General features: G+C 39.9%; 2 protein-coding genes across 8 annotated transcripts in view; one reads left to right on the forward strand and one right to left on the reverse strand.

Annotated features, from left to right (window-relative positions):
* Positions 1–18,791, reverse strand: part of GART (phosphoribosylglycinamide formyltransferase, phosphoribosylglycinamide synthetase, phosphoribosylaminoimidazole synthetase) — a 29,268-nt gene extending 10,477 nt beyond the window's left edge. The window contains exons 1-11 of one of the 3 annotated variants that reach the window (XM_047874509.1): positions 18,707–18,791; positions 14,010–14,195; positions 10,836–10,931; positions 10,196–10,370; positions 8,856–8,967; positions 8,063–8,131; positions 7,393–7,518; positions 4,869–4,956; positions 4,562–4,647; positions 3,961–4,129; positions 1,683–1,914 (exon numbers count right to left, since the gene is read on the reverse strand). In XM_047874509.1, coding sequence (XP_047730465.1) covers positions 1,683–1,914; positions 3,961–4,129; positions 4,562–4,647; positions 4,869–4,956; positions 7,393–7,518; positions 8,063–8,131; positions 8,856–8,967; positions 10,196–10,370; positions 10,836–10,931; positions 14,010–14,154 — 1,298 coding nt within the window. In that variant the 5' untranslated portion in view covers positions 14,155–14,195; positions 18,707–18,791. Of the gene's footprint in view, positions 1–1,682; positions 1,915–3,960; positions 4,130–4,561; positions 4,648–4,868; positions 4,957–7,392; positions 7,519–8,062; positions 8,132–8,855; positions 8,968–10,195; positions 10,371–10,835; positions 10,932–14,009; positions 14,196–17,195; positions 17,336–18,706 lie in introns of those variants that run through there. The other 2 variants (XM_047874508.1, XM_047874507.1) reach the window with 2 other exon arrangements.
* Positions 18,285–22,822, forward strand: part of SON (SON DNA and RNA binding protein) — a 33,275-nt gene continuing 28,737 nt past the window's right edge. For all 5 annotated transcript variants that reach the window (XM_047874502.1, XM_047874503.1, XM_047874504.1 and 2 more), the window contains exons 1-2: positions 18,285–18,428; positions 21,473–21,639. In XM_047874502.1, coding sequence (XP_047730458.1) covers positions 18,352–18,428; positions 21,473–21,639 — 244 coding nt within the window. In that variant the 5' untranslated portion in view covers positions 18,285–18,351. The remainder of the gene's footprint in view (positions 18,429–21,472; positions 21,640–22,822) is intronic.

Here is a 22,822-nt window from a genome sequence, read left to right on the forward strand (position 1 = left end):
TAAAGAATTAAACAAAACAAAGCACTTCACCTAAATGCCAGGGAAAGTTATTTTAATTTTAAAGTATTATTTAAAACAGAAGATATCCCTAGTGGTTTTCAGCTCTCCGAACATGGTAGGCCCCATCTGCAGATTTTAACGTGTCTAGGGCAGGCCCTGGAAATCGAAATGTGTTTAAATAACTTCCTCAGTTGATTCAGTTGTATCATCACTATTGAGAACTACTTCTCTTATTTCTTCTACAAGTATTCCTCACAGGCAGCTACATATACTAATATTTTGCCACAACATCTCTGTTCAATTTTGGTATGGGAAGGAAAGGAATTCTAAAATGGAGTAAAGAAAGTGAAGATAAGGATTATATGCACTCTCCAAAGAAATCCCTGAATAATGAAACTGGACTCTTACTGCAATAGAGAATTGTGTAAGTTTCCTTTCAGCTGAAGACAGTAAGAAACCAGATAGAAACACACAAGAGAAAAGCAAAACCAGATAATGATACTCAGTGCACCATTCCCTTCTAAATAAGGCCAACACATTGAACCAGTGCATCTAGAAATGAAGTTCATGAACAGCACTGGGAATTCAGTAGCCTTGCCTTACAAAAATGAGTACTTTGATCTACCAGAATGTAGTGATACATGAATAAGTATGTGAAATTTTGTTAGAAACACGGTGTCAGGGTACAAACAGAGTTGATGGCTTTGGCCATTAACTCCAATGAAATTAGCAGTCCAGAGTCATGCTCAAATAGGAAAACAAGTTCTACTGGTTTAAAAAAACCTTTTCTCAGGTAGCAGCTGGCATTATGTCCTCTCATTTTCTTCATCTTTAATAAACTCAGACTAGTATTAAGACCACAGTCCCTTGAAATAAGTCATTTCAATGGAGAATCTAGTTATTTTAAAATGAAAAATAAAACTTTTAGCATGGTATTTTAATGTTCTTAATCCTAAAAAACCTCCAGTATTTAAACTTTAAACATTTGTCTAGAAGTTAATAGTATTAAGTTTAATTAAGTTACTAAAAATTTCTCATTTTGTCCTAAAACCTGTTTATTTCTCACAGATGAACTCAACGAGTTGTAATTACGATATTTAATAAATTGAAACACCCACATTTGCAATTAATAGTTTATTGATCTTACAAAAAAAATAGCTGTATGTACCAACATATAAGGGGTCCAAAAACATATTTCAGTAATAAGTATAAACACAGTAAAAAGTGAGACCGCCAAAATTAACAGTATAATCAAATTAAGTTGCAAAATTACATGGCCAATACTTTCATCTTGAATTCTTGGACAAAACCAGGAACTAAGATAAACATACAACAGTAATGTTTAAATATATGATAACTCAAGGAATGAAAACCTCTTATCCCCATTTTTATTTATGAGTACCTGACAAATGATTATATATATTTAAAATATACAACGTGAAAAAGTTCTTAAACTTTTCAAACACAAAAAGGTACTATGAAGCTTTTTCCATTTCATCTGAATATTGTTTTAACTAGTTTTGACTCCAACTAAATGCAAATAAAAATCAGATCAGTCCCACAGAGAGAAATTATAGAATGACTTAGTACAGGGTTAACAGAAATTCCTACATAGCCATTTACACCAGTTCTGAAGTTGTGCTAGTTCTGAAGCCATCTTATCACCTTGGTAGGAAATTTACCTGGGCTGTTGGAGGTAAGCTACGGCACGAGAGCCAATGTCCTTCCTGTAAATGGCTCCCTCAAATTTTATAGCAGCTAGTCCTTTCTTGGCTTCTTCAAGGGCTGAAATGAGATTTTCCTGGATGGCTGTTACCGAAAGGACTCTACCCCCACTAGTCACCACTTTGCCATCTTTCAGGGCAGTGCCTGCATGGAACACCTCCAGTCCTAAAGCTTGAGCCTCAGGAAAGCCTGTAAGAGAGCATATTTACGTAATAACGGCAATCCATGCGTCTGAAGTAGTTTTTCGTTTTCATAAGGTTTTTAAATAAGATTTTTATTTCACTTAAATGAATCTTCACAGTAATCCCATCAGGAAGGAATAAAGCACCAGAACAACAAATAGACCCTCTCTCTTAAGAACAGCCCGTTCTGCTATTGGGTGACAGGTGTATTATCAGAAACCTGTGTTATCGTAAGCCTCATGTGAGAACTTTTAATAGGGGAGGGAAAAAAGAAAAAAAAAGAACCCAAGTCCTGAAAAGCTTAGGACCTAAACAAAGAGGTGAACCTTAAACAATGTCAGGGTTAGGGGTGCTGACTTCCCTTGACAGTCCAAAATCCATGTATAACTTCTGACTCCTCAAAAACTCTACTAATAGTCTAATGTCCAACAGAAGCCTTACCAATAACATCAACAGTCGATTAATGTGTATTTTGTATGTTACGCATACTGTATGCTACATTCTTATAATAAGGTAAGTCAGAGAAAAGAAAATGTTACCAAGAAAGTCATAAGGGAGAGAAAATGCATTTATGGTATATTGTGTTGTAAAAAAAAAAAAAAATCCACGTGTAAGCAGACTCATGCAGTTCAAACCCATGTTCTTCAAGGGTGAGCTGTACAGTTATTTTCTCCTGATAGGACATTAGAAACTAAAACTTAAAAGATGGAAAAAGGAAAAACAACAACAACAACAAAAACCCTATAAACATCAATGAATAAAATCTTCATTTGATTACATCTTTTACTTTTGGAATTTCTTTTTTATCATAGCCATCTAAGTTGCTTTCTTCTTTAAATAACCTAAGGAGTAACTGTAATGCAAAACATATTCTTAATCTTTTCCCTAATACAACAACTGTAAAATTTTAAGACAAATTTAAATTTGGTTTCAGGCCCTGTCTAAAATCCCTAGCTTAATTTTCTTTTAAACTCTCATATATAATTTTACACCTAATATATTATCTGACCATATTTTCTGTATTCTCAAGTGACCAACATGGGCAGCTTATACAAAGATAACCTCTTAATTAAAAACAAAAAAGAACAAAAAAACCCCCCCACACTCTTATATATTCAGTTTGTCCTTTTTGGTCATTACTTCTCTTAGCATTGCGGTTGGTAACTTGTTAGAAGTCTTCCCTAAATGTTATAACACTAGGGCATTCAGTTCCAAATACCTACTGGTGTTGGGAATACCTAATATTGCTGTGTCAGAAATGACTATTACACTTGTCACCTCAGTCTTGGGAGATTTCACCAATATAAGTGATCTTGAGTCTATCCCTTCTCTTTGTTCATTTTAAAAGGCAATCAATTCCTACCTGCTCAGCTGCCACGTGTGGGACTCACAGGGCAGTGGACTTGTCTGGGCAAGGCAGGAAATGGGGTGTTTGAACCAATGCACTATTGGGGTCCTGAGGGAGGCCAAACTACAGCCTGCCAGGGATCATGGAGGTCTGCCTTGGGGCTTATGGCACTAGAACTTACGTGGCATTTTCAGACACTGTTTTATTTAGTATCATTTAACAAGAGATACCTCATTTCCTATAAAGGGAAACAGAAGAGAAGGCTATTGTTTTGAAACTTTTAATTCTGACATCCCAGTGACTATGGGGTATGCTGCAAATGGAAGAGGGGGTGGGGTCTAGTTGTGATGCCTCTGGGATGTGTCTCACTGATGTAGCTTCTACCAATGTTCCTCTGACTCTCATAAATTCCCTTTATCTTCCTGGCTCTTGGAGGGTGGAAAAGAAAGAAACAGCAAGTGATATTCTAGAAACCTGGCTAGGCCTACTTAGGTCTTCTTGTGAGGAAGAGAAACTGATGGCAATTCTTTAAATACAGTAATTCTGGATATTTGAAACCCACATCCAACACGGTTAAAAATCCCTTCAAGGTTTCTGATGGCCTTATACCTGTAAAAGGCACAGAGCAGAGCACGGGAGGAAGGCCTGCTGTAACACAGGTTACTTGTTGCACTCTAATCCCACCTTTGGTTCCCGGGTATTTACCTGTTATCTCCACACCCTTGGTGTAATCTCCTGGGTAGCCCTTACTTGCCATCACGACAGTTAGGGCGGTGCGGTTTTCCAGCCAGACAGGCAGAGATGTGTGGAGCAGGCCATCAAAGGTAGACTGAATCACTTCATAAAGATCACTTTTAAGCAGCGGGAGGATCACCTGGGAAAACATAAATCAACATGGCAACTGAGAGAAACTTTAGTTCTCTCTAGACATTTTACTCACTGAGATACCAGCAGAACCTGCACATATTTCTTAAAGGTAATTATTTCCAGGCTGATAAAATCCTGAGATTAAGAAACACATGTCGGGGCGCCTGGGTGGCGCAGTCGGTTAAGCGTCCGACTTCAGCCAGGTCACGATCTCGCGGTCCGTGAGTTCGAGCCCCGCGTCAGGCTCTGGGCTGATGGCTCAGAGCCTGGAGCCTGTTTCTGATTCTGTCTCCCTCTCTCTCTGCCCCTCCCCTGTTCATGCTCTGTCTCTCTCTGTCCCAAAAATAAATAAACATTGAAAAAAAAAAAATTTAAAAAAAAAAAAGAAACACATGTCAACAAAGTACCACTTTATATACTGTCTTTAATTATTACTCACTTGGCACTCTGGATCACCAAAACGGCAATTAAACTCCAGAACTTTTGGGCCATCCTTGGTCAGCATTATACCAGCATAGAGGACACCTTCAATGAAAAAGGAAAAAAAACCCAAAAAACTATCATGAAAGCATTGTATCGTGACTGAAAATTAAAGTATGTTTCTAACACTCGAAGTTTTGCACTAACCATGGCAAACTTTACGACAGGGCTCAATTAAAAGGTGGTGAAAAAAGAAAGTGGGGAAGTTTTGTCAAGGTGTAAAGTTGCTCCATGAATAATGCCCACAGTGATATCAGTGTGCTCACCTGTGTATGGCATACCCTCCTGCTGCATGCCATCCACTGTCCTCTGAAGAACTGTATTTTTTATTTTCAGCAGCAAATCCTTCGAAACCTGGGGATCATATAGGAATATTTAAATATAACTGGATATTAAAAAAATGTCTTATAAGCAGTACTATATGGGACAATGAAAACTATCATTTTTTACTACTTCAGATAAGCTGACTACTTTATTTACTTATTTTTAAATATTTATTTTGGGGAGAATGCAAGTGGGGGATGGGCAGAGAGAGGACAGAGGATCCAAAGTGGGCTCTGTGCTGACAGGCTGACAGCAGCGAGCCCTATGTGGGGCTTGAACCCACAAACCTCAAGTTCATGATCTGAGCTGAAGTCAGATGCTCAACCGACTGAATCACCCAGGTGCCCCTAGGCTAAGCACTTTAAATTCATAAGCTTTTAAAATCTTCACATTGACCCTTTAAGTATTTAGCCTTACTTTTATAAAAAGGAAAGAAAACCTCTGAGAGATAAAGCAGAAGCTAGATTATGTATTATTTACTGATCGGGGTCAGCTGCTGTTTTATGACTAAGTATTAAATCATCTTTACTAGTAAACCTATAGAATTCCAAACGTGTACACACTTAAAACTCACTAAAAAGAGTTTCCTAAACCATAATAATAGTAAAAATGAAAAAAGTTCCCCTCCCACCTTGAGGCTCTTTTGTATCCTTCTAGTATATTCTATGCCTATTCCATAAGCCTATAAAATGAAGAATGTGAAAGTTTATAAATTACAAAAATTAGACCTAGACATAGTTCTTTTTTAAAAAAAGATTTTACTTTTTGAAGTTTTAACTAATTTCTATACCCAATGTGGGGCTTGAACTCAAAACCCTGAGACCAAGAGCTGCATGCTTTATTGACTTCGCCAGCCAGGCGCCCCTGAAGATAGCTCTTGTACTAAAATCACTTTTATTGAATAGTACCTTTTTTTTTTTTTTAATTTTTTTTTTCAACGTTTATTTATTTTTGGGACAGAGAGACAGAGCATGAACGGGGGAGGGGCAGAGAGAGAGGCAGACACAGAATCGGAAACAGGCTCCAGGCTCTGAGCCATCAGCCCAGAGCCCGACGCGGGGCTCGAACTCACGGACCGCGAGATCGTGACCTGGCCGAAGTCGGACGCTTAACCGACTGTGCCACCCAGGCGCCCCTGAATAGTACTTTTAATACTTATAAAACATTGGGGTGCTGGGTGGCTCAGTTGGTTGAGTGACCCACTCTTGATTTTGGCTCAGGTCATGATCCCAGGGCTGTGGGATCAAGCCCTACATCGGGCTCCCCACTGAACATGGAGCCTGAATAAGATTCTCTGTCCTTCTGCCTCTCTCCCCCACTTTCTCTTTCTAAAATTAAAAAACAAACAAAAATCTTACAGCTTTAAGTAAATCCTGTTTTATTTTTAATCTTTTAATCAATAAAAGTGTGTATAAGGCACTACATATACTATCAGCACAAACAACTGTGACTAATCATCAGTGAAAAGAATGGGTGAGTTTCTGAAGTGCTAGTTCTACTTAAAAGACACCCAATGCAATTCCTTATAAAAACTGTCCAAAAATTGTTTGGAAACATACTTTATGTACTCATTATGAAGTACAGAAACCATAAAAACAAATTATAGTCTGACATGGTTCTCAGTTCATCTCTCTTTCACACACACAGACACGCACACATTTAATGAGCACTTATGTGCTAGGCCTTGGATAGCCAAAGATGATTAAAAAATAATTCTAGGGTCCCCTGGGTGGCTCAGTCAGTTGAGTGTCCAACTTCGGCTCAGGTCATGATCTCACAGCTCCTGAGTTCAAGCTCCGTGTCGGGCTCTGTCCTGACAGCTCAGAGCTTGGAGCCTGTTTAAGATTCTGTGTCTCCCTCTCTCTCTGTTCCTTCCCTACTTGCACACTCTGTCTCAAAAATAAATAAACATTAAAAAAAATTTTTTTTTTAAAATTCTGTACTATAATTGGCTCTCATGGGTTAAAAACAGGGTGTAGAGAGCAGGAGCTAGAAGGATTTCAAACCACAGTTCTTCAAGGACTTTAGAAAAGGTTTTCACTCATTCGTTTATATTTTTATACAATTTATTGTCAACTTAGCTAACATACAGTGTGCTCTTGGCTTCAGGAGTAGATCCCTGTGATTCATCACTTACATACAACACCCACTGCTCATCCCAACAAGTGCCCTCCTCAATGCCCATCACCCATTTCTACCGCCCTCCCCCTATCCGCATCAACCCTCAGTTTGTTCTGTTTCTTACGGTTTGCCTCCCTCTCTGTTTGTAACTATTTTTCTCCTTCCCTTCCCCCATGGTCTTTGTTTCTGAGTGCAACTAGAAGAGATACTTGTCATTTAATAGGAAATCCAAGTTGCTGGTTAGTAGCATCACGTACAGAAAACAGACAGAAAAACATGGTCCAAGGGCTCTTTGAGAAGACCAAACCATGACTGCTGAACTTGAGCTGGACTTCTGGGAAGTACCTGAGGTGCAGGACAATAGGCTCCCATTCCCCCTGTGTTGGGGCCGTGATCGCCCTCCAGCAATCGTTTATGGTCTTGTGCTGGGGGCATGGGGACCACGGTCCTGCCATCAGTGAAGCACAGACACTGCAGAGAAAACAAAATAGTCCACTTATCTTAAATGGCAAAAAATTAAAAAGAAAAAAAAAAAGGAAAAGAAAAACAACAACTTAATAAGGAGAACTAGATGTACCATAGCTCTAATCAGGAGAAAAAAAAATTTTTTTTTTCAAGTGAGTTGAAACATAAGTAACCCTAAGCTATTTACATCAAGAATCAAAAGATTTTGTATACTCAGTTTCTGAAGGGTCTGTAATTTTTGAGCAAGTTAGGAAAAAAAGGTAAAGCTAATTTCAAAGTGAAATATTTCAACCTTTCCCCCCTTAAATAATAGATGATAAAAACCCAAGTCCTCTACTGATATACTGGGTGTGATTAAGAAAGAATAAATTCTTTTTTCACTTGCATCCAAAATACTAAACATATACAAATTCCTTTGTAGGTGCTGGGTTTATGCTTTCAGATGAAACAACCAGAATAAATAAAATCTTTTTGGGGCTCATAGATCAGGTAATACAACTTCTCATACTCTGTAAGATGTATACACTTACAGATAAATGAATACACTTACAGAAACCTCTTCTCCCTCAAGAAGTTCTTCAATGACAATTGTTTCTCCAGCTGCTCCATAAGCTTTCTCCTTGCAGATGAAAAAAAAGAAAGTTAAGCTTTTAATATTTACTTAATGGACTGTTGTCATTTTTCACAATTTCTATTATGAACCAATTCTAGTATTGTAATTTCCCCTTCCTTTTCTGAAAGCCTCAAAGGAACATATGAATATTTTCTTTTTTGTTTACTTAAGTAATCTCTAAACCTGATGTGTGGCTTGAACTCACAACCCTGAGATCGTGACCCTCAGACCCTCCGGCTGAGCCAGCCAGGCACCCCATACGAATGTTTCCTATTTTGTCAAGTGGCAATGATACAGAGCTAGCACTGGTACAGGTGAAATGAACACATCATTAACACTCTTCTGGGGATCTAAATATATTTTGACAAGGGAGATCAATAACCAAGATGGATCATAAAAGAAAAGTAAGGATATTAATTCAATGCTTCACTTCTCTTAGACCTGGGACATAACAAATACTTGTCTTCATAGATGGCTGAGAATTTGAATGTTCTATAGTCTGAGGATTTTCTACCTTCCATAGCAGACAACAAAGCATGCTACAACTTACTTCCAAAGAATAGCATCATGGTTTAGCCATCAGTGTAGATTTGTAAAAAGCCTTTTATAGAGATGGATTATAATACACAGTATTACAACAAATAACTGATGGGTTTGCTAGACTGTGTCCTTGAGACACAATTCATCACAATAATTCATCACAGTGTGACTTTTCCAGAGAACAACCTACCTGCATGATCTCCTGTACAGCCCTGCAGGCTTCTTCTGTGCTCTTTGCAACAATCACCCCTTTCCCAGCTGCAAGACCACTGGCCTTCACAACCAAAGCAGGGAAGTCTGCACTGTAAAGACAGAGTCATCTTCAACATTCAATAAATCCTTACAAAAGTTTAAAATGCTCTAGGATGTTCTAATGATAAGCTATAGCAACTGAAAAGCAGAAAGAAAAAAAAGTGCTTGTACCGACATCATTTTGATACTTCCTGCCAGGATTTTTTCCCCTATGTATTCCTTTGGAGTCGTGATCATAAGGTACATACAATTTTGCTTTTTTCACTTATCATGAGATCATATAGGCAAGGTCTTTGGAAACTGAAGCAACTGTATAGCACAGGTATGGAATGATCCTTAGGAATAAAGTAGTGAATTGTACTCTCATTCTAGTAGAAGATGTAACTGTGTAAGACCAGTGTTAAGTGTGGATACATAAGTCGTTTCTGAGAGTACACAGAAGAAACTGTTCTTGGTAGTTTCTTCTGTTGGATGGGAGTGGAGATCTACAAGGAGACTTACCCAAAATAAGTAACAAAATTGTTACTTACCCAAGTCATCTGGCTATAAGAAAATAATAACATTCAGTGTCTAAAAACCCTATAGGATGAAAAATAATGAAACTGACTCAACTAAAAGGAAAACATACCAGATAAAAGGGAGAAATGTCAACAAAAGGGCAAAGGCATGTACCTACCATCATTTGTTAATTGCTTTATGTTTTTATTTTATCTCTTTTGAGAGAGACACAGAGAGAGCGAGCAAGCTAGCAAGCAAGTAGGGGAGGGGCAGAGAGACAGGGGGACAGAGGATCTGAGGCAGGCTCTGTGCTGACAGCACAGAGAGGGATGCCTAGCTCAAACTCACTAAGTGTGAGATCATAACCGCAGTCAGACGCTTAGCCAACTGAGCCACCCAGGTGCCCCTAATTGCTTAATATTTTTAACACAACAAAGAACAAGAATGTTTAGTCTTTTTAGATCTCAGTCCAGGTGGCAGAAGGCTAAGTGAAGATTCCTCACTCTAGTTAATTATTTATGAAAAAGCCAATATCCTTTATGTTGTAAGATGCCACTGTGTCAGTTTGGCTGTGAAAGGAGAGCCTGACTGCCGAATCAAATGTTATCTTTTCCCTTAGAAACTCTTCACTTATATTAAAAAAATTCTTCTTTCTGCAAGGCCACAGAGTGTACAACTATACATGCCCAGGGTCCTAACCTACACAGCATGAGTTCCCCACCCACAATTATCTTACTATAAACCTGTGACACAAAAGTGACCTGTGTATCTTCTAGCTACCTCATAATGAAGCTGCAGGCCTCCTCAGGTCTGGTGAAAGCTCTCCACCGTGCGGTCGGGATTCCGTGTCGGTCCATAAACTCTTTGGCAAATCTCTTGCTGGACTCTAACTGAGCTGCTTCTGCTGTGGGACCAAAGCATCGCACTCCTGCAGAGGTCAGGTTCCCAACAATTCCTATTGATGGAAACAGGCAGCCTTAGGTGAACCAAGGTCTCTGTAGGGCCTTCTGACTCTGAAGAATCACGATTAGACTAAGTCTATAGGGATATAAAGCAGGTAAGTAGTGGCAGAAAATAACTAGATTATTCATATTGTCTCCAGGATAGAAACAGAAACTTTAGTACCATGTGATTCAAACCCAGCAAAAATTATTTGCTGGAGTCAAGTGCAGGACTATTAAACGGACACCAGAACAGAGCAGAATATGAACACATAAAATGTTTCCCACAGTTGCAGATTTGATCTTTCATTCATCACATTACTGATACATTAGGGAAAAAAACGTAGAATCCATACATTTCAAGAGGGTGAAAGCTCTTTTTCCAATGTGATACAAGATTAAAAATCCTCATCTTAGATGATCTCTAAGCTCCTGTTGGCAATGCATATATTATATTGATAAATAGAAACAAACTTTACCAGCAGCCAGAGGTGCCTCTGGTCCAACAACTACGAATTCAATGTTCTCATCTTTGCAGAACTGAGCAAGGGCAGTGTGATCACTTATCGAGATGGCTGTGAACAGAAAAACAAACCCATCTCACTTGATAAGACATTAATAGTCATGCCGAAAAACAAGGACTTTATTTTTAGATGCCTATTAACTATTGGTTTTCTTTTACGGATACAGATGATAGTTTCACTGTGAGATATTCAGAACCTACTGCATTAAACTAACCAACATAGCTCAGTCCTCCATCACTACAGCCAGTTAGATGACAATACCAGTAAGCTTCCCAAAGAGCTATTAGAAGTCCTTTGTCACATTGATTGTAAGCAAAAAATGTAACACAGGATATATTCAGAAACTGTCTTTTAATGTCATTTACTGAAGATTTACTGAGACCCACTATATGCTAGATTCTATACTAGTCACTCGGTTAAGATACTAATAGAGTCCCTACACTTAGGATGCTTGTGTGGGAATTTTGGGTAATAAATATGCAAGCAAAAAAAAAAAAAGAAAACAAAAAACCAAGTATGAACAAATCAGGCAAATTTGATGTCAGGTGAATTGGGAGGCTATTCCAGGAAGGGTCTTTGGGCAGAGATGTGTAAGGTACGAACTGAATGATAATTTTAAGACCTACCTTCCTTCTTCAACCCACAAGTCAGGTAAGTTTTCTCAATGGAGTTCTAAATAATTAACAGCAGGATCAACCATATGCAAAGTATGGGTTGATTCCATAAGTACCCTCATGCTTCACTGTATCTGGACCACCATTCTTTTTTGCTTTTGTTTTTTAGATTTATTTTTTTAACATTTATTTGAGAGCAAGTGTGCACACCAATGGGGGAAGGGCAGAGAGAGGGAAAGAGAATCACAAGTAGGCTCTGCACCATCAGCACAGGAGCCTGACAGGGGACTTGATCTCATGAACCACGAGATCATGACCTGAGCTGAAATCAACACCTGGATGTTTAACTGACTGAGCCACCCAGGAGCCCCTGGACTACCATTCTTAAGTTGGCTGAAGTCTTAAACTATGATGTTTGTGATGTGTAGGGGGTAAGTGCAGAAAGAGTAGGGTTCTCAACTTGTGAGCTGCCTGAGTAGGATAAGGATAGAAAACCATGTACTCAGGGTTGGTATCTGCTAACACAACTGGGCTGAGCAGAGCTGACTACATCTGCACAGCAGAGAGTGGCAAGAGAAAAATACCTATCCTGTTGCTACAAGTGGCAGCAGTCTCATGGCAATCTTGAGAGATTTTCATGGGCCAGTCTACAGGACATCAACTGTTATTTACACAGAACGTGCCAGTTCTTCAATAAATACATTAAGATACCTCATCCGCAAAACTAAGAACCAGGGAAGCAGATGTTTCATTTATCATTTTTTATTTTTGGTCCTATGTACACAATTATCTTCTCCCAGTTTGTGGCTTGTTGGGCCTATGTTCTCTCCATAAATATTATGTGCCTTACAGGGTACTAGGCATGATGCATGCAATACAAAAACAAGACAGATGGGTTTCTTGCCCTCATGTAGCTTACAATCTAGAGCTTATGTTCCTGCAGGGAAATGATGATAGGAGATAGACAACAGAAAAGTAAATCTGTACAATGGTTCATGACTGAAAGCATATGAAATGGGGTGGGCACGCTTTACCTAGTTTAGGAAAGACCTCTTTGAGGAGAGAACATATAGACTGAGACCTGAATGACAAGGAGCCAGTCATGCTAGGGGTGGGAACAAATACCAAGTTCAAGGCAGCTCTGTTTGGGAAAATGGCAGAACTGCATGGACAGAAAGCACACTGAAAAAAATACAAAGGACATAAAAGATCAGGCTGGAAAGTGATACAGGAGCCAGACTGCACAGGGCTTTGGAAGTTAGGAGTTTGAGTTCTATTCTAAGGAAGTCACTAAAGAATTGAAGGTAGTGTAAGAACTGAACATTTTTTTTCACTTTTACCAGTGAAAGAGATAAAGGTTGAGGTCTATTATGGACTCAGATTTGCCAAAATTTACTTTTAATAGCACCGCTCAACTTTTCATTTCAAAAAATACACATCAAAACGCCTTTACCCTTAGGCACCTGTGACTTTTTCAATGGATGTATTTTGTAACATTTATAGTAATTTAAGATAAAGAAATGCTACCCTCTGAACAAGATACCTTTTTTTTTTTTAAGTAGGCTTCACACCCGTGCAGAGCCCAATGCGGAGCTTGATCTCACAACCCTGAGATCAAGAGTTGGATGCTTGGGGCGCCTGGGTGGCGCAGTCGGTTAAGCGTCCGACTTCAGCCAGGTCACGATCTCGCGGTCCGGGAGTTCGAGCCCCGCGTCGGGCTCTGGGCTGATGGCTCGGAGCCTGGAGCCTGTTTCCGATTCTGTGTCTCCCTCTCTCTCTGCCCCTCCCTCGTTAATGCTCTGTCTCTCTCTGTCCCAAAAATAAATAAACGTTGAAAAAAAAAAAATTAAAAAAAAAAAAAAAAAAAAAAAAAGAGTTGGATGCTTAACTGACTTGAGCCATCCAGGTGCCCCTGAATAAGATACCTTAAATTTACAACATACAAGTATTTAAATTACCACATACATCTTAAGGTTAAGAAAAGCATTCAAATGTGAATAACTATCGACTCTATAAAGAACAGATGTGGTTGACATTTATCATTTACGATTATTAGCTATTACTCCCGACTTTATTTTTTTTGTATTTAAAAATTTTTTTAAAGTGTATTCATTTTTGAGAGACAAGAGTGTGAGTGGGGGAGGGGCAGAGAAAGAGGGAGACGCAGAATCCAAAGCAGGCTCCAGGCTCTGAGCTGTCAGCACAGAGCCCAACGCAGGGCTTGAACACATGAACTGTGAGATCATGACCTAAGCCCAAGTCAGACGCTTAACTGACTGAGCCACCCAGGCACCCCTAATTACTTGTTTTTTTGAAAAAGAGCACACGTGTATGGGAGAGGGGTAAAGGGAGAAAGCAAGAGAGAATCTTAAGCAGACTCCATGCTCAGGGCGGAGCCCAACACAGGGTTGCATCTCCTAAGTGTGAGATCCTGACCTGAGCAGAAATCAAGTCAGACACTTAACTGACTAAGCCACCCAGGCGACCCTTACTCCCCACTTTTAAAGATGATTACCAGTATTTGAAATCTTTTCCAAGCAGGCAGTGCCTGCATTGCCCGGGGCAACCAACACATGTTTGACACGATTAGACTGTGCAAGTTTCCAGGCCAGTGTATGTTCCCTTCCGCCACCGCCAATTACAAGTACGCGGGCTGCCATTGCTCTGTCTGCAAAGCAGGAATTCCAAAGGAAAATAAAAGCTGCAGAAAGAAAACCACAGTTATTTTATAATGCATAAACTTTAGAAATCACAATTTGTAAATATGATTTAAGTGGTCACTTGTAATCCTACAAATAACATTTTACTCCCCAGATTTATTTATGAAAAATTAGGGATCATAATTTGAGATGACAATATTCATGAGGATTAGGGAGGTATGTATTTATGGAATCTCCACCCCTGATGTGGGGACTGAACTCATGACCCCGAGATCAAGAGCTGCATGCTGTAATGACTGAGCTAGCCAGGCGCCCCGAGGTAGGTATTTTAAAAATGAGGCAGACTGGCCTAGAGCTAGGTTAAGGAATTAAATGGTGACTTCTAACCTGATTTAAAAAAAAAAAAAAAATTCCTATGAATAATCACCTTTCTTTAGGTTTTACTTCACTCTTTTTGAAAATTTTTTAAAAGTTTATTTATTTATTTATTTTTTTAATTTTTTTTTTTTTTCAACGTTTATTTAGTTTTGGGACAGAGAGAGACAGAGCATGAACGGGGGAGGGGCAGAGAGAGAGGGAGACACAGAATCTGAAACAGGCTCCAGGCTCTGAGCCATCAGCCCAGAGCCCGACGCGGGGCTCGAACTCCCAGACCGCGAGATCGTGACCTGGCTGAAGTCGGACGCTTAACTGACTGCGCCACCCAGGCGCCCCTAAAAGTTTATTTTTTGAGTGAGAGAGAGAAAGGCATGTGAGCGGGGGAGGGGCAGAGAGAGACGGACTGAGAGAGAATTCCTAGCAGGGTCCACTGCCAGTGCAGAGCTCCACACAGGGTTTGAACCCACAAACCAGGAGATCATGACCTCAGCCTAATTCAAGAGTCAGAAGCTTAACCAACTGAGCCACCCAGGTGCCCCTACTTTTCCTCTTTTGAAAGATTTGCAATCATTAATCCTTAAACAAGAATCCTAACATTTCAAATTTAAACTTCAAATTTAATATACCTGCTTTTAAATCTTGAGATACCACAGATAAGACTTTAAAGTTATCATAAACTGGAAGAAATATTTAAGATTGGGGCTTGTATAGGGCCAGAGAGTAAATATTTTCATTTTCATCTTTGAGGGTCATAAGATCTCTATGGTAACAGCTCAACTCTGTCACTGTGGCACAAAAGCAGCCATAGACAATACAGAAATGGATGAACATGGTTATGTTCAGTGAAACCTTACATAAATAGGCAGTGGGCTGTAAGTCATAGTTTGCCTATGTTCTGCTCTAAGCGGTAGGAAGCTATCACAGGCTCATAAAGGATAATCATGAGTGTGTTTCGATAAAACCTTATTTATGGACACTGTAATGTGAATATCTTACAGTTTTCAAATGTCTTAAAAATATCATTCTTCCTTTAAATTCTTCCTAATCATGTAACAATTGTGAAAATTGTTCTTATTTGGTGAGCTGTACAAAAACTGGTGGCAGGAAGGATTTGGTACAAGGGCCAGTTTGCTGACTCCTGATTTAAGAAGTTAGTGCAATATGCTAGAAGGTTGGTACAGAAGGCAAATTCAAACTTGAACACGTCTCACCATAGCTCTGGCATTTGACTCTCAGCTGGACGGATCTGAGACGGATCTATCTCAACTCAAGTCAGCAGTGTAATCTTGGCTAAACTCTTACTACCTGTAATTCGATTTCTTTACATCTTAAAAGATGGAAGGAGGAGAACTTGCTTAAGAAGCTGTATTAAGGGTTAACTGAAATAACATTTTCTTTGAAATGACATTTATAAACAGTTAATACAATTTCTGACAGCAGCAATAAATGCGAGCTTGTTATATTTTATTACTTTTACGTAAGTTGATACATTAAGAGATACAAGTACTAACAGGGAGAGAAAAGCCAAAGGAATAAATACTTGTCACACTAGTCTACTAATTTCTAGAAGACGTTTCATTAGGTAGAAGGCAAACTGAAGACAGCAAAAAAGAAAACTGAAATCAGTAACTTCTTGAGTGATGCTAGGATTACACATTTACAGAAAAATCTAGGCTGGTAATACAAAACACTTACAACTTTTGAGCACTTACTTTGTGCCAGATGCTATTCTAAATGCTTTTCACGAGAAATGCTTCACAATCGTAAGAATTCTGAGGTAGCTACTATAACCACCCCACTTTACAGATAAGAAACTGAGGTCCACTTGGGTTAAACAACTTGCTGTATGTCACACATCTAAGAGGAAGTGAAGTCTTGATTCCAAAGTATGCAATTTTGCTTTGGATAGTCTTCACAGTTGAGATGATGATTACTTAAAATTTGAGGAAGAGAAAAGTCGCTATTGTCTCAGACAAAAGCTATTTTTAACAAAAACAGCCTTGCCACGTGTATCAAAACACCTGGGGTAAACAAATTTTTCTGAATTCTAGAGAAAAAAAAAACCCATTTAGTTTGGATGAGAGGCACTAAAGGAAAACTGTCCTAGCTGCCACAGCGGATCACAGAAATTGCATTAGGATCCAGCCTGAAGGAATCCACACCAGGGATGGTTAGGAGGCCTGGGCTGCAAAGTGCTTTGGTTTGGGTTGAGACTGCCCCTTACTAGCTGGGATACCTCGAGGAACTTAACTTTCTTGGGCCTCGGCCATCTAAACGGGTAGCTTAAAACCAGAATAAGAGAGTCAGGTAAACCAACTGAGAAGGACACGGTGAATGATATAAAGCAGAAACCAATTACGAAAGTGGACTAAATCTGCTACAGACCAGGGGTGCATCAAGAAAAAATATGCATCTTAGGCTTATGACCTAAAAAAAGGCATAAAAATACAGACCCATTAAAAAAAAAAAAAAGACCCTGACCTCTTAGAAGGGAGGGAATGTGAAAAATCCAACGTCAACCTCGGTCAAAAGAAGTGAAACGCACATGGCCCACCCACACCCACGGCACTTAAAACCAAGACGAGAATCCCTACAGTCAAATCGGTTCCTACAGTTTCATCCAATTCCTGATAGTAAATTCCCAAACCGAAGCATAGGCGTACTTTACTTAGAACCGGAGAGGGCTCCCGCAACGACACAGGGCGGTCCTGCAGCTCACGCTTACACGCTCACCCGCGCGCTCCGAGCCCGGGCGCCCGCCGTGCGCCGGAAGTCGGCCCAGCGGAATCCGGCGTGTGCCTCTACCCACCCCCCCCGCCCCGCCCCGCGGCCCGCGCCACCCCATTGGTCAGCGCGGCCCGTGGTGGCCTCAGCGAGGTAATCAAGTGTGATTCCCTCTGGCTCTAGTGCGCGGCCTGAGCTTACTCCACAGTAATGCTACCAAGACCTTGCGCGTTTATAATGGATCATTACACTATCGGGGGCCACGTATCGTCTCTATTCATTCCCCCTTAGGAGGCCTCACAGCTCTGAGGGCGGGGGGGGGGGGGGGAGAGTCGCCAAAATGCTAGACCCACGATTAGCTTATTGTGTGTTGCTAACGAGTCAGAGCTGACTAGCTACTGCCGAGAACCTCCTGACACGCTCGACTCCCGACGAGACTAGAATGCACCAGACTTTGAACGGCAGGTCGCCTAAGATCTCTGCCCTACTGCTTTAACAAAAAAAAAAAAAAAAAAAAAAAAAAAAAAAAAAAAAAAAGGCTGAGGACGCCATAAGAGAAAGATGGGGGTAAAAACATGTCCTTCGTATTCACACCACAGTGGGGCGGGCGCAGATTGATGGTTTTCCGGATCCATCTCCCTGCCAAAACACAACTTGGCGCCACCCGGGAACGGCGGAGGCCCCGTATCAAAGCACGTAGCCCTTCTTGCTCCCTTTTGTCATGCTATTTAATCTCGAGTATTTAGTAAACCTCTTAAGCCTCCCCAAACACTGTTGGAGATTGACAACGTAAACTGACACAGCCGCCTCAAGAGACGCTTCTCCTGTAATGGCGCCTGCGTCAGTCACTAACATGGCGGACATAGTCGTGCGCGGCGCAAACGTCAGCACCTCTACCCCAGCCGCTCAGAAACAGCGGAGGAGAACTAGGCCGTGCTCACTGATTGGTCCAGAGGCGGAGCGTGCCAGTCCAGACGCTCCCCCAGAAGCCAATCAGGACGGCGAGAGACGGAATTGGCCGCTGCGCCTCCTCCCGAGGCATGCTGGGAGCCTGGAGGACTAGCGAGGAGGAGTTGAGAGAACGGAGCGGACGCCATGGCGACCAACATCGAGCAGATTTTTAGGTCTTTCGTGGTCAGTAAATTCCGGGAAATTCAACAGGAGCTTTCCAGGTAAACGCTTCCCAGACTCTTCTGCTCCCAAGGGACCGATAGGGCCCCGTGTAGCCTTCCGTGGCACCCTTCTTCAGAGACGCCGTCGTTCCTCGCCTCAGGCCCCGCTACAGCCCCGCCTGGGCCTGGGATCCATTTTCCGGGCCCTCCCCCCCCCCCCCCATCCGCTCCCTCCCTTCCCTGCGAGGAACTTTGTCTTTTCCGAGGTAACCCCAGACTCCCTTTTCTAGAACCGGGTTGTGATGTTCATTTTTCTTTCCCGTTTGGCCATCCCTTACCTTTTAGCTACTCGTAGGCCTGGTTGTCCACCAGGGACGGGCCTAGTTCCTGCCTCAGCTCCTCCTCCGCCGCCGCCGCGTTTCCCCTCCCCCTCTCCGCCTCCGCGGATTTCGCCGGCCGGTGCCTCTGACCGGAAAGGGTCTCTAACGGCCGTTTCTTGAGTAATCTTAAATCCGCTTTATTATTGGCAAGCTTGAGATCACTTTGGGGGTCGGGATCCTTTAATTAGATTATTTGGGCCCTAGGGTCCTGTGGCTTCCACCAGACTGCATGCCTAATGGATTAGAAATTGAAGTGAAAGCTCAAATTAATGTTAGGTACTTTGACACAATATTCGAGGTGAGGACGGGAGAGTATTTTCACTAACAATTTCGGTTGGAAAGTAGGTTTCTGTTGACGTCTAATTTAATTTTTTTGTTGTTGCTGCTTCTGCCCCAGTTGACATATATGATCAACATGCTACTTTTGCCGTTGCGTTAGACCTTGCATAGTTTACCCTTGGTTTCAAAATTTGAATGGGAAGAGATTTCCGAAGAAATAGTTGTTTACTGACGAGGAAAATGGTGTGGGTCATGATGTTACGTGGTTGTCTTAGTTTTGCTTCATGTAACGTAGGTATTCCGAGTTCAAGTGTTTTTGCTCGTTATCTTTTGAAAGTTTAGAGTAATAGCATGAATTTGAAAACGCAGTTGTAAATTAAGTGCTGAAATTAACATAGGTTTATTGGGGCAACGGTATATAGTATCGCTAAGATTATTTTTTTGTAGGATATTTTGTTTAAGTAGGAAATCTATACGCTCACTTATTTCATCGCTGTTTAAAATTGTGTCGTGTGTTAGTGATTTTAGATGATAAGAAAAGACCAGAGGAATATAATTTTCTGAAAATTTTAATAGTTTCAGCGGACAGTTGTGTTTGCTTATTATAATGTCTTGTTTTTATACCTTTTAAAAATCAGTTATTGTATTTGAAAAACAAGTGTTTTATTGTAAAAACTTTAGAAAAAATAAAAACTTAGAAAGTGGGAAAACCGCATAATGTTCTTTATGTTCTTTCATTTTTTTTTCCTGTGTGTACAGATGCACATACATATTTTGTGAATTGTGATCTTGTTTTGTGTTGTGTTTTCACCTGATCGCGAACAAGTTTGTCTTTTGTCCCATTCTCAGTCGTCTTTTGGGACCTTTTTTATGGTTTCATAGAATTCTTTTGTAGGAATGTATTGTTGGATATTTAGATGGTTTGAAATTTTCATCCCTTTTCATTAATTGAGATGAATATTTGATGACTTAAAGATGATTATCTTTTTTTAGTTATACTTTGGTTTTTAAATCCATGGCTTAGTAGTAAGGTGATTGATTATGTGTACGTGCTTAGGAAAAGAGTAAAAGAAGCTCCAGAAAGTCTAAAAAGAATATTAGATAAAGAAACTTATTATTGGGAATATTCAGCTTCTTGTCAAATAAGTAATAAATTATCAGTCTGAGAGCAAAATTTTGATTATTCCAGTGAGCTATATTTGCCATATTTTCCTGCGTATTTTTACAAATATCAATTTGAGTAAGGGGGCTGACGTTTAAGTAAAGTAAGTTATTTATTGTGTATAGATGGTTGTTAAGAAAGTATAAGCTCTGGTTTTGAATACCAGCTTCACCTACTAGTAACTGTGTGAACTTTAGTTTGGTTTCATCTCTGTGGGTCATTGTCCTCATTTGTAAAATCAGAATGACAGTGGTAATCATAGAGTTTTGTTAGGATTAAATGAGTTAGGGAGTGTAGACCCATGACACTAATTAATAGTCAATAAGTGTTAATTATTATGTGACCCATTAAAAAGCCAAGTGTTCTAAATTTAGTTAACTACTGATTTTTTTTTGTTTTTTGACCATGTAGACATTTATCAGGAGTGAAGCATAATTGATCGGTTTTTGTTAGTAGGTAAATTAAATTGAGTGTGTTAAAATTATTTTTCAAAACAACTCTGTTAACTTACACAAAAATAGTAAAAATGACTAGCTAAATGACATGCTTCTCATGTCCAGATTCTTACGACCCTGTGAATTGAAAACATGTTGAGCCATCTATATTAATTTACTGTTAGTGAAATAAAATGTCACTTGTTTCCCATGAGTTTTTTTGAACACCAGAAAATACTTGGATTCTTGACAGTGGATAAAAGCTATATAAATGTATCTTTCTTTTTAAGCTTCATGGCATTTCAGTAATTTTAGTCAGTCTAAACCTGATCTGAGGCTACAGTTTTACCCTTTTTACTTAATGTGTCTGTGGTAACTGTTCCTTGATATTGTTGATGCTGATTGTGATCCATGTACAGGTGTGGTTTTATTGTGGCTCTAGTTTTCTATCATAATGTTAGGTGGTGTATTTTTCTTTGGCTTTGTGATTGTGATCAGTAGGTTTTTTTCCTCTGAGATAAAAATGCAAGTTAACCTGAATCTAAATCAGTTTAGGTTTCTGGGAATATTTTATTATTTATTTTATAAGGAGCTTAGAAACCTCTTTTAAAGATTTTTTCTTAATTTTCACAGTTCTGAAAACTCAGTTATTGTGTAAAAATAAAGATGTACCAACTTTGAGTAGTGTGAAGGAGGCACTGTTGGTGGGGAATATCCTCTGAAAGAAATCCCAAAATGGTGAAATGTATGAACGGTATAAGATTATTTTAATCAACTGAGTTATAAATATTAATGTATTATATAGTGTGGTAAAAGTATTAATGAATTTTGAAAACTTTTCTTGTCAAGTGGAAGGAATGAAGGCCAGCTCAATGGTGAAACAAATACACCTAATGAAGGAAACCAGGCAGGTGATGCAGCTGCCTCTGCCAGGAGCCTACCAAATGAAGAAATAGTTCAGAAGATAGAGGAAGTACTTTCTGGGGTCTTAGATACAGAACTACGATACAAGCCAGGTAAGCTGGGGATAATCAGCTGTCTTAAAAACTAAGGTTTTTAATTAGCTAACAGTATTATTTTTTTATTGCAGGGTATTTAAAAGTGCTTATTAGACTTTACTAAATTTTACTTTACTAAGTTTTATTTACTGAAGACATTGTTTAAATTTTTCTGTGACAATATAGTTGTACTGTAACGTGAGCAAATACTTAATTTGCTTTGCTGGTGGAATATTATAACTGTATTTGATTCGGTCTTGTGCCTCATTGCTGGGATTCTGAAAGCGGTTTTCATTGAACAGTTGTGTAAATGTCAGCTTTCGAAGGGGCAGGAGCCTGGACCAAATCTGTAATGATTTTACAACCCTAGGAGGTTTTAGTTTAAAGCGCAAGGTTAGAGATTGTTTTTGCATCTACTCCTCCTAAAAATGCAATGGATGGAGAGGAGTCATTGCTTTGGTATTTAATGTTTTGGAAATTAAAATAATTGATGTTTAGAAATGAAAGACTTATGATCAAGCACAAAAAGAACTATCTTCATTTAGTTTTAGAAATGGGCGGGTGGTATGGTTTTGTTTCTTATTTGAATTGTTTTTGATATAGGACACGGTAAAAACAGCATAGACTTCAGCTATACTTAGGTTTATGGTTGTAGCAACTTTTTTTTTTGAAGTATAATTTAGCTAACTAGCATGAGGTACGTGATAACTAGTAGAAAGTAATTAATTTTGTTTTAGAATAGGTCTTGTCACAGATTGATTCATTTTCTCTGTAATCTTTTTTGGTTATTTACTTATTTTTTGAGAGAGAGAGAGAGCTAGAGCATGAGTGGGGGAGGGGCAGAGAGAGAGGGAGACATAGAATCCGAAGCAGCCTCCAGACTCTGAGCTGTCAGCAGAGCCCAACGCGGGGCTCGAACCCACGAACTGTGAGATCATGACCTGAGCTGAAGTTGGACGCTAACCAACTGAGCCACCCCGGCGCACCTAAGTTTATTTTTGAGAGAGAGAACGAGCGGGAGCAAGCTAGAGCACGAATAGGAGAGGGGCAGAGAGCAATGGGGAGAGAGAATCCCGAGCAGGCTCCTTGCTGCCAGTGCAGAGCCCAACTTGTGGCTTGATCATAACCTGAGCTGAAATCAAGAGTTGGACATGTAACCAACTGAGCCACCCAGGCCTCCCTCCCCAGGTCTAGATTTCTG

The sequence above is a fragment of the Prionailurus viverrinus genome, chromosome C2 (genome assembly GCF_022837055.1).
Source record: "Prionailurus viverrinus isolate Anna chromosome C2, UM_Priviv_1.0, whole genome shotgun sequence".
NCBI lineage: Eukaryota > Metazoa > Chordata > Mammalia > Carnivora > Felidae > Prionailurus > Prionailurus viverrinus.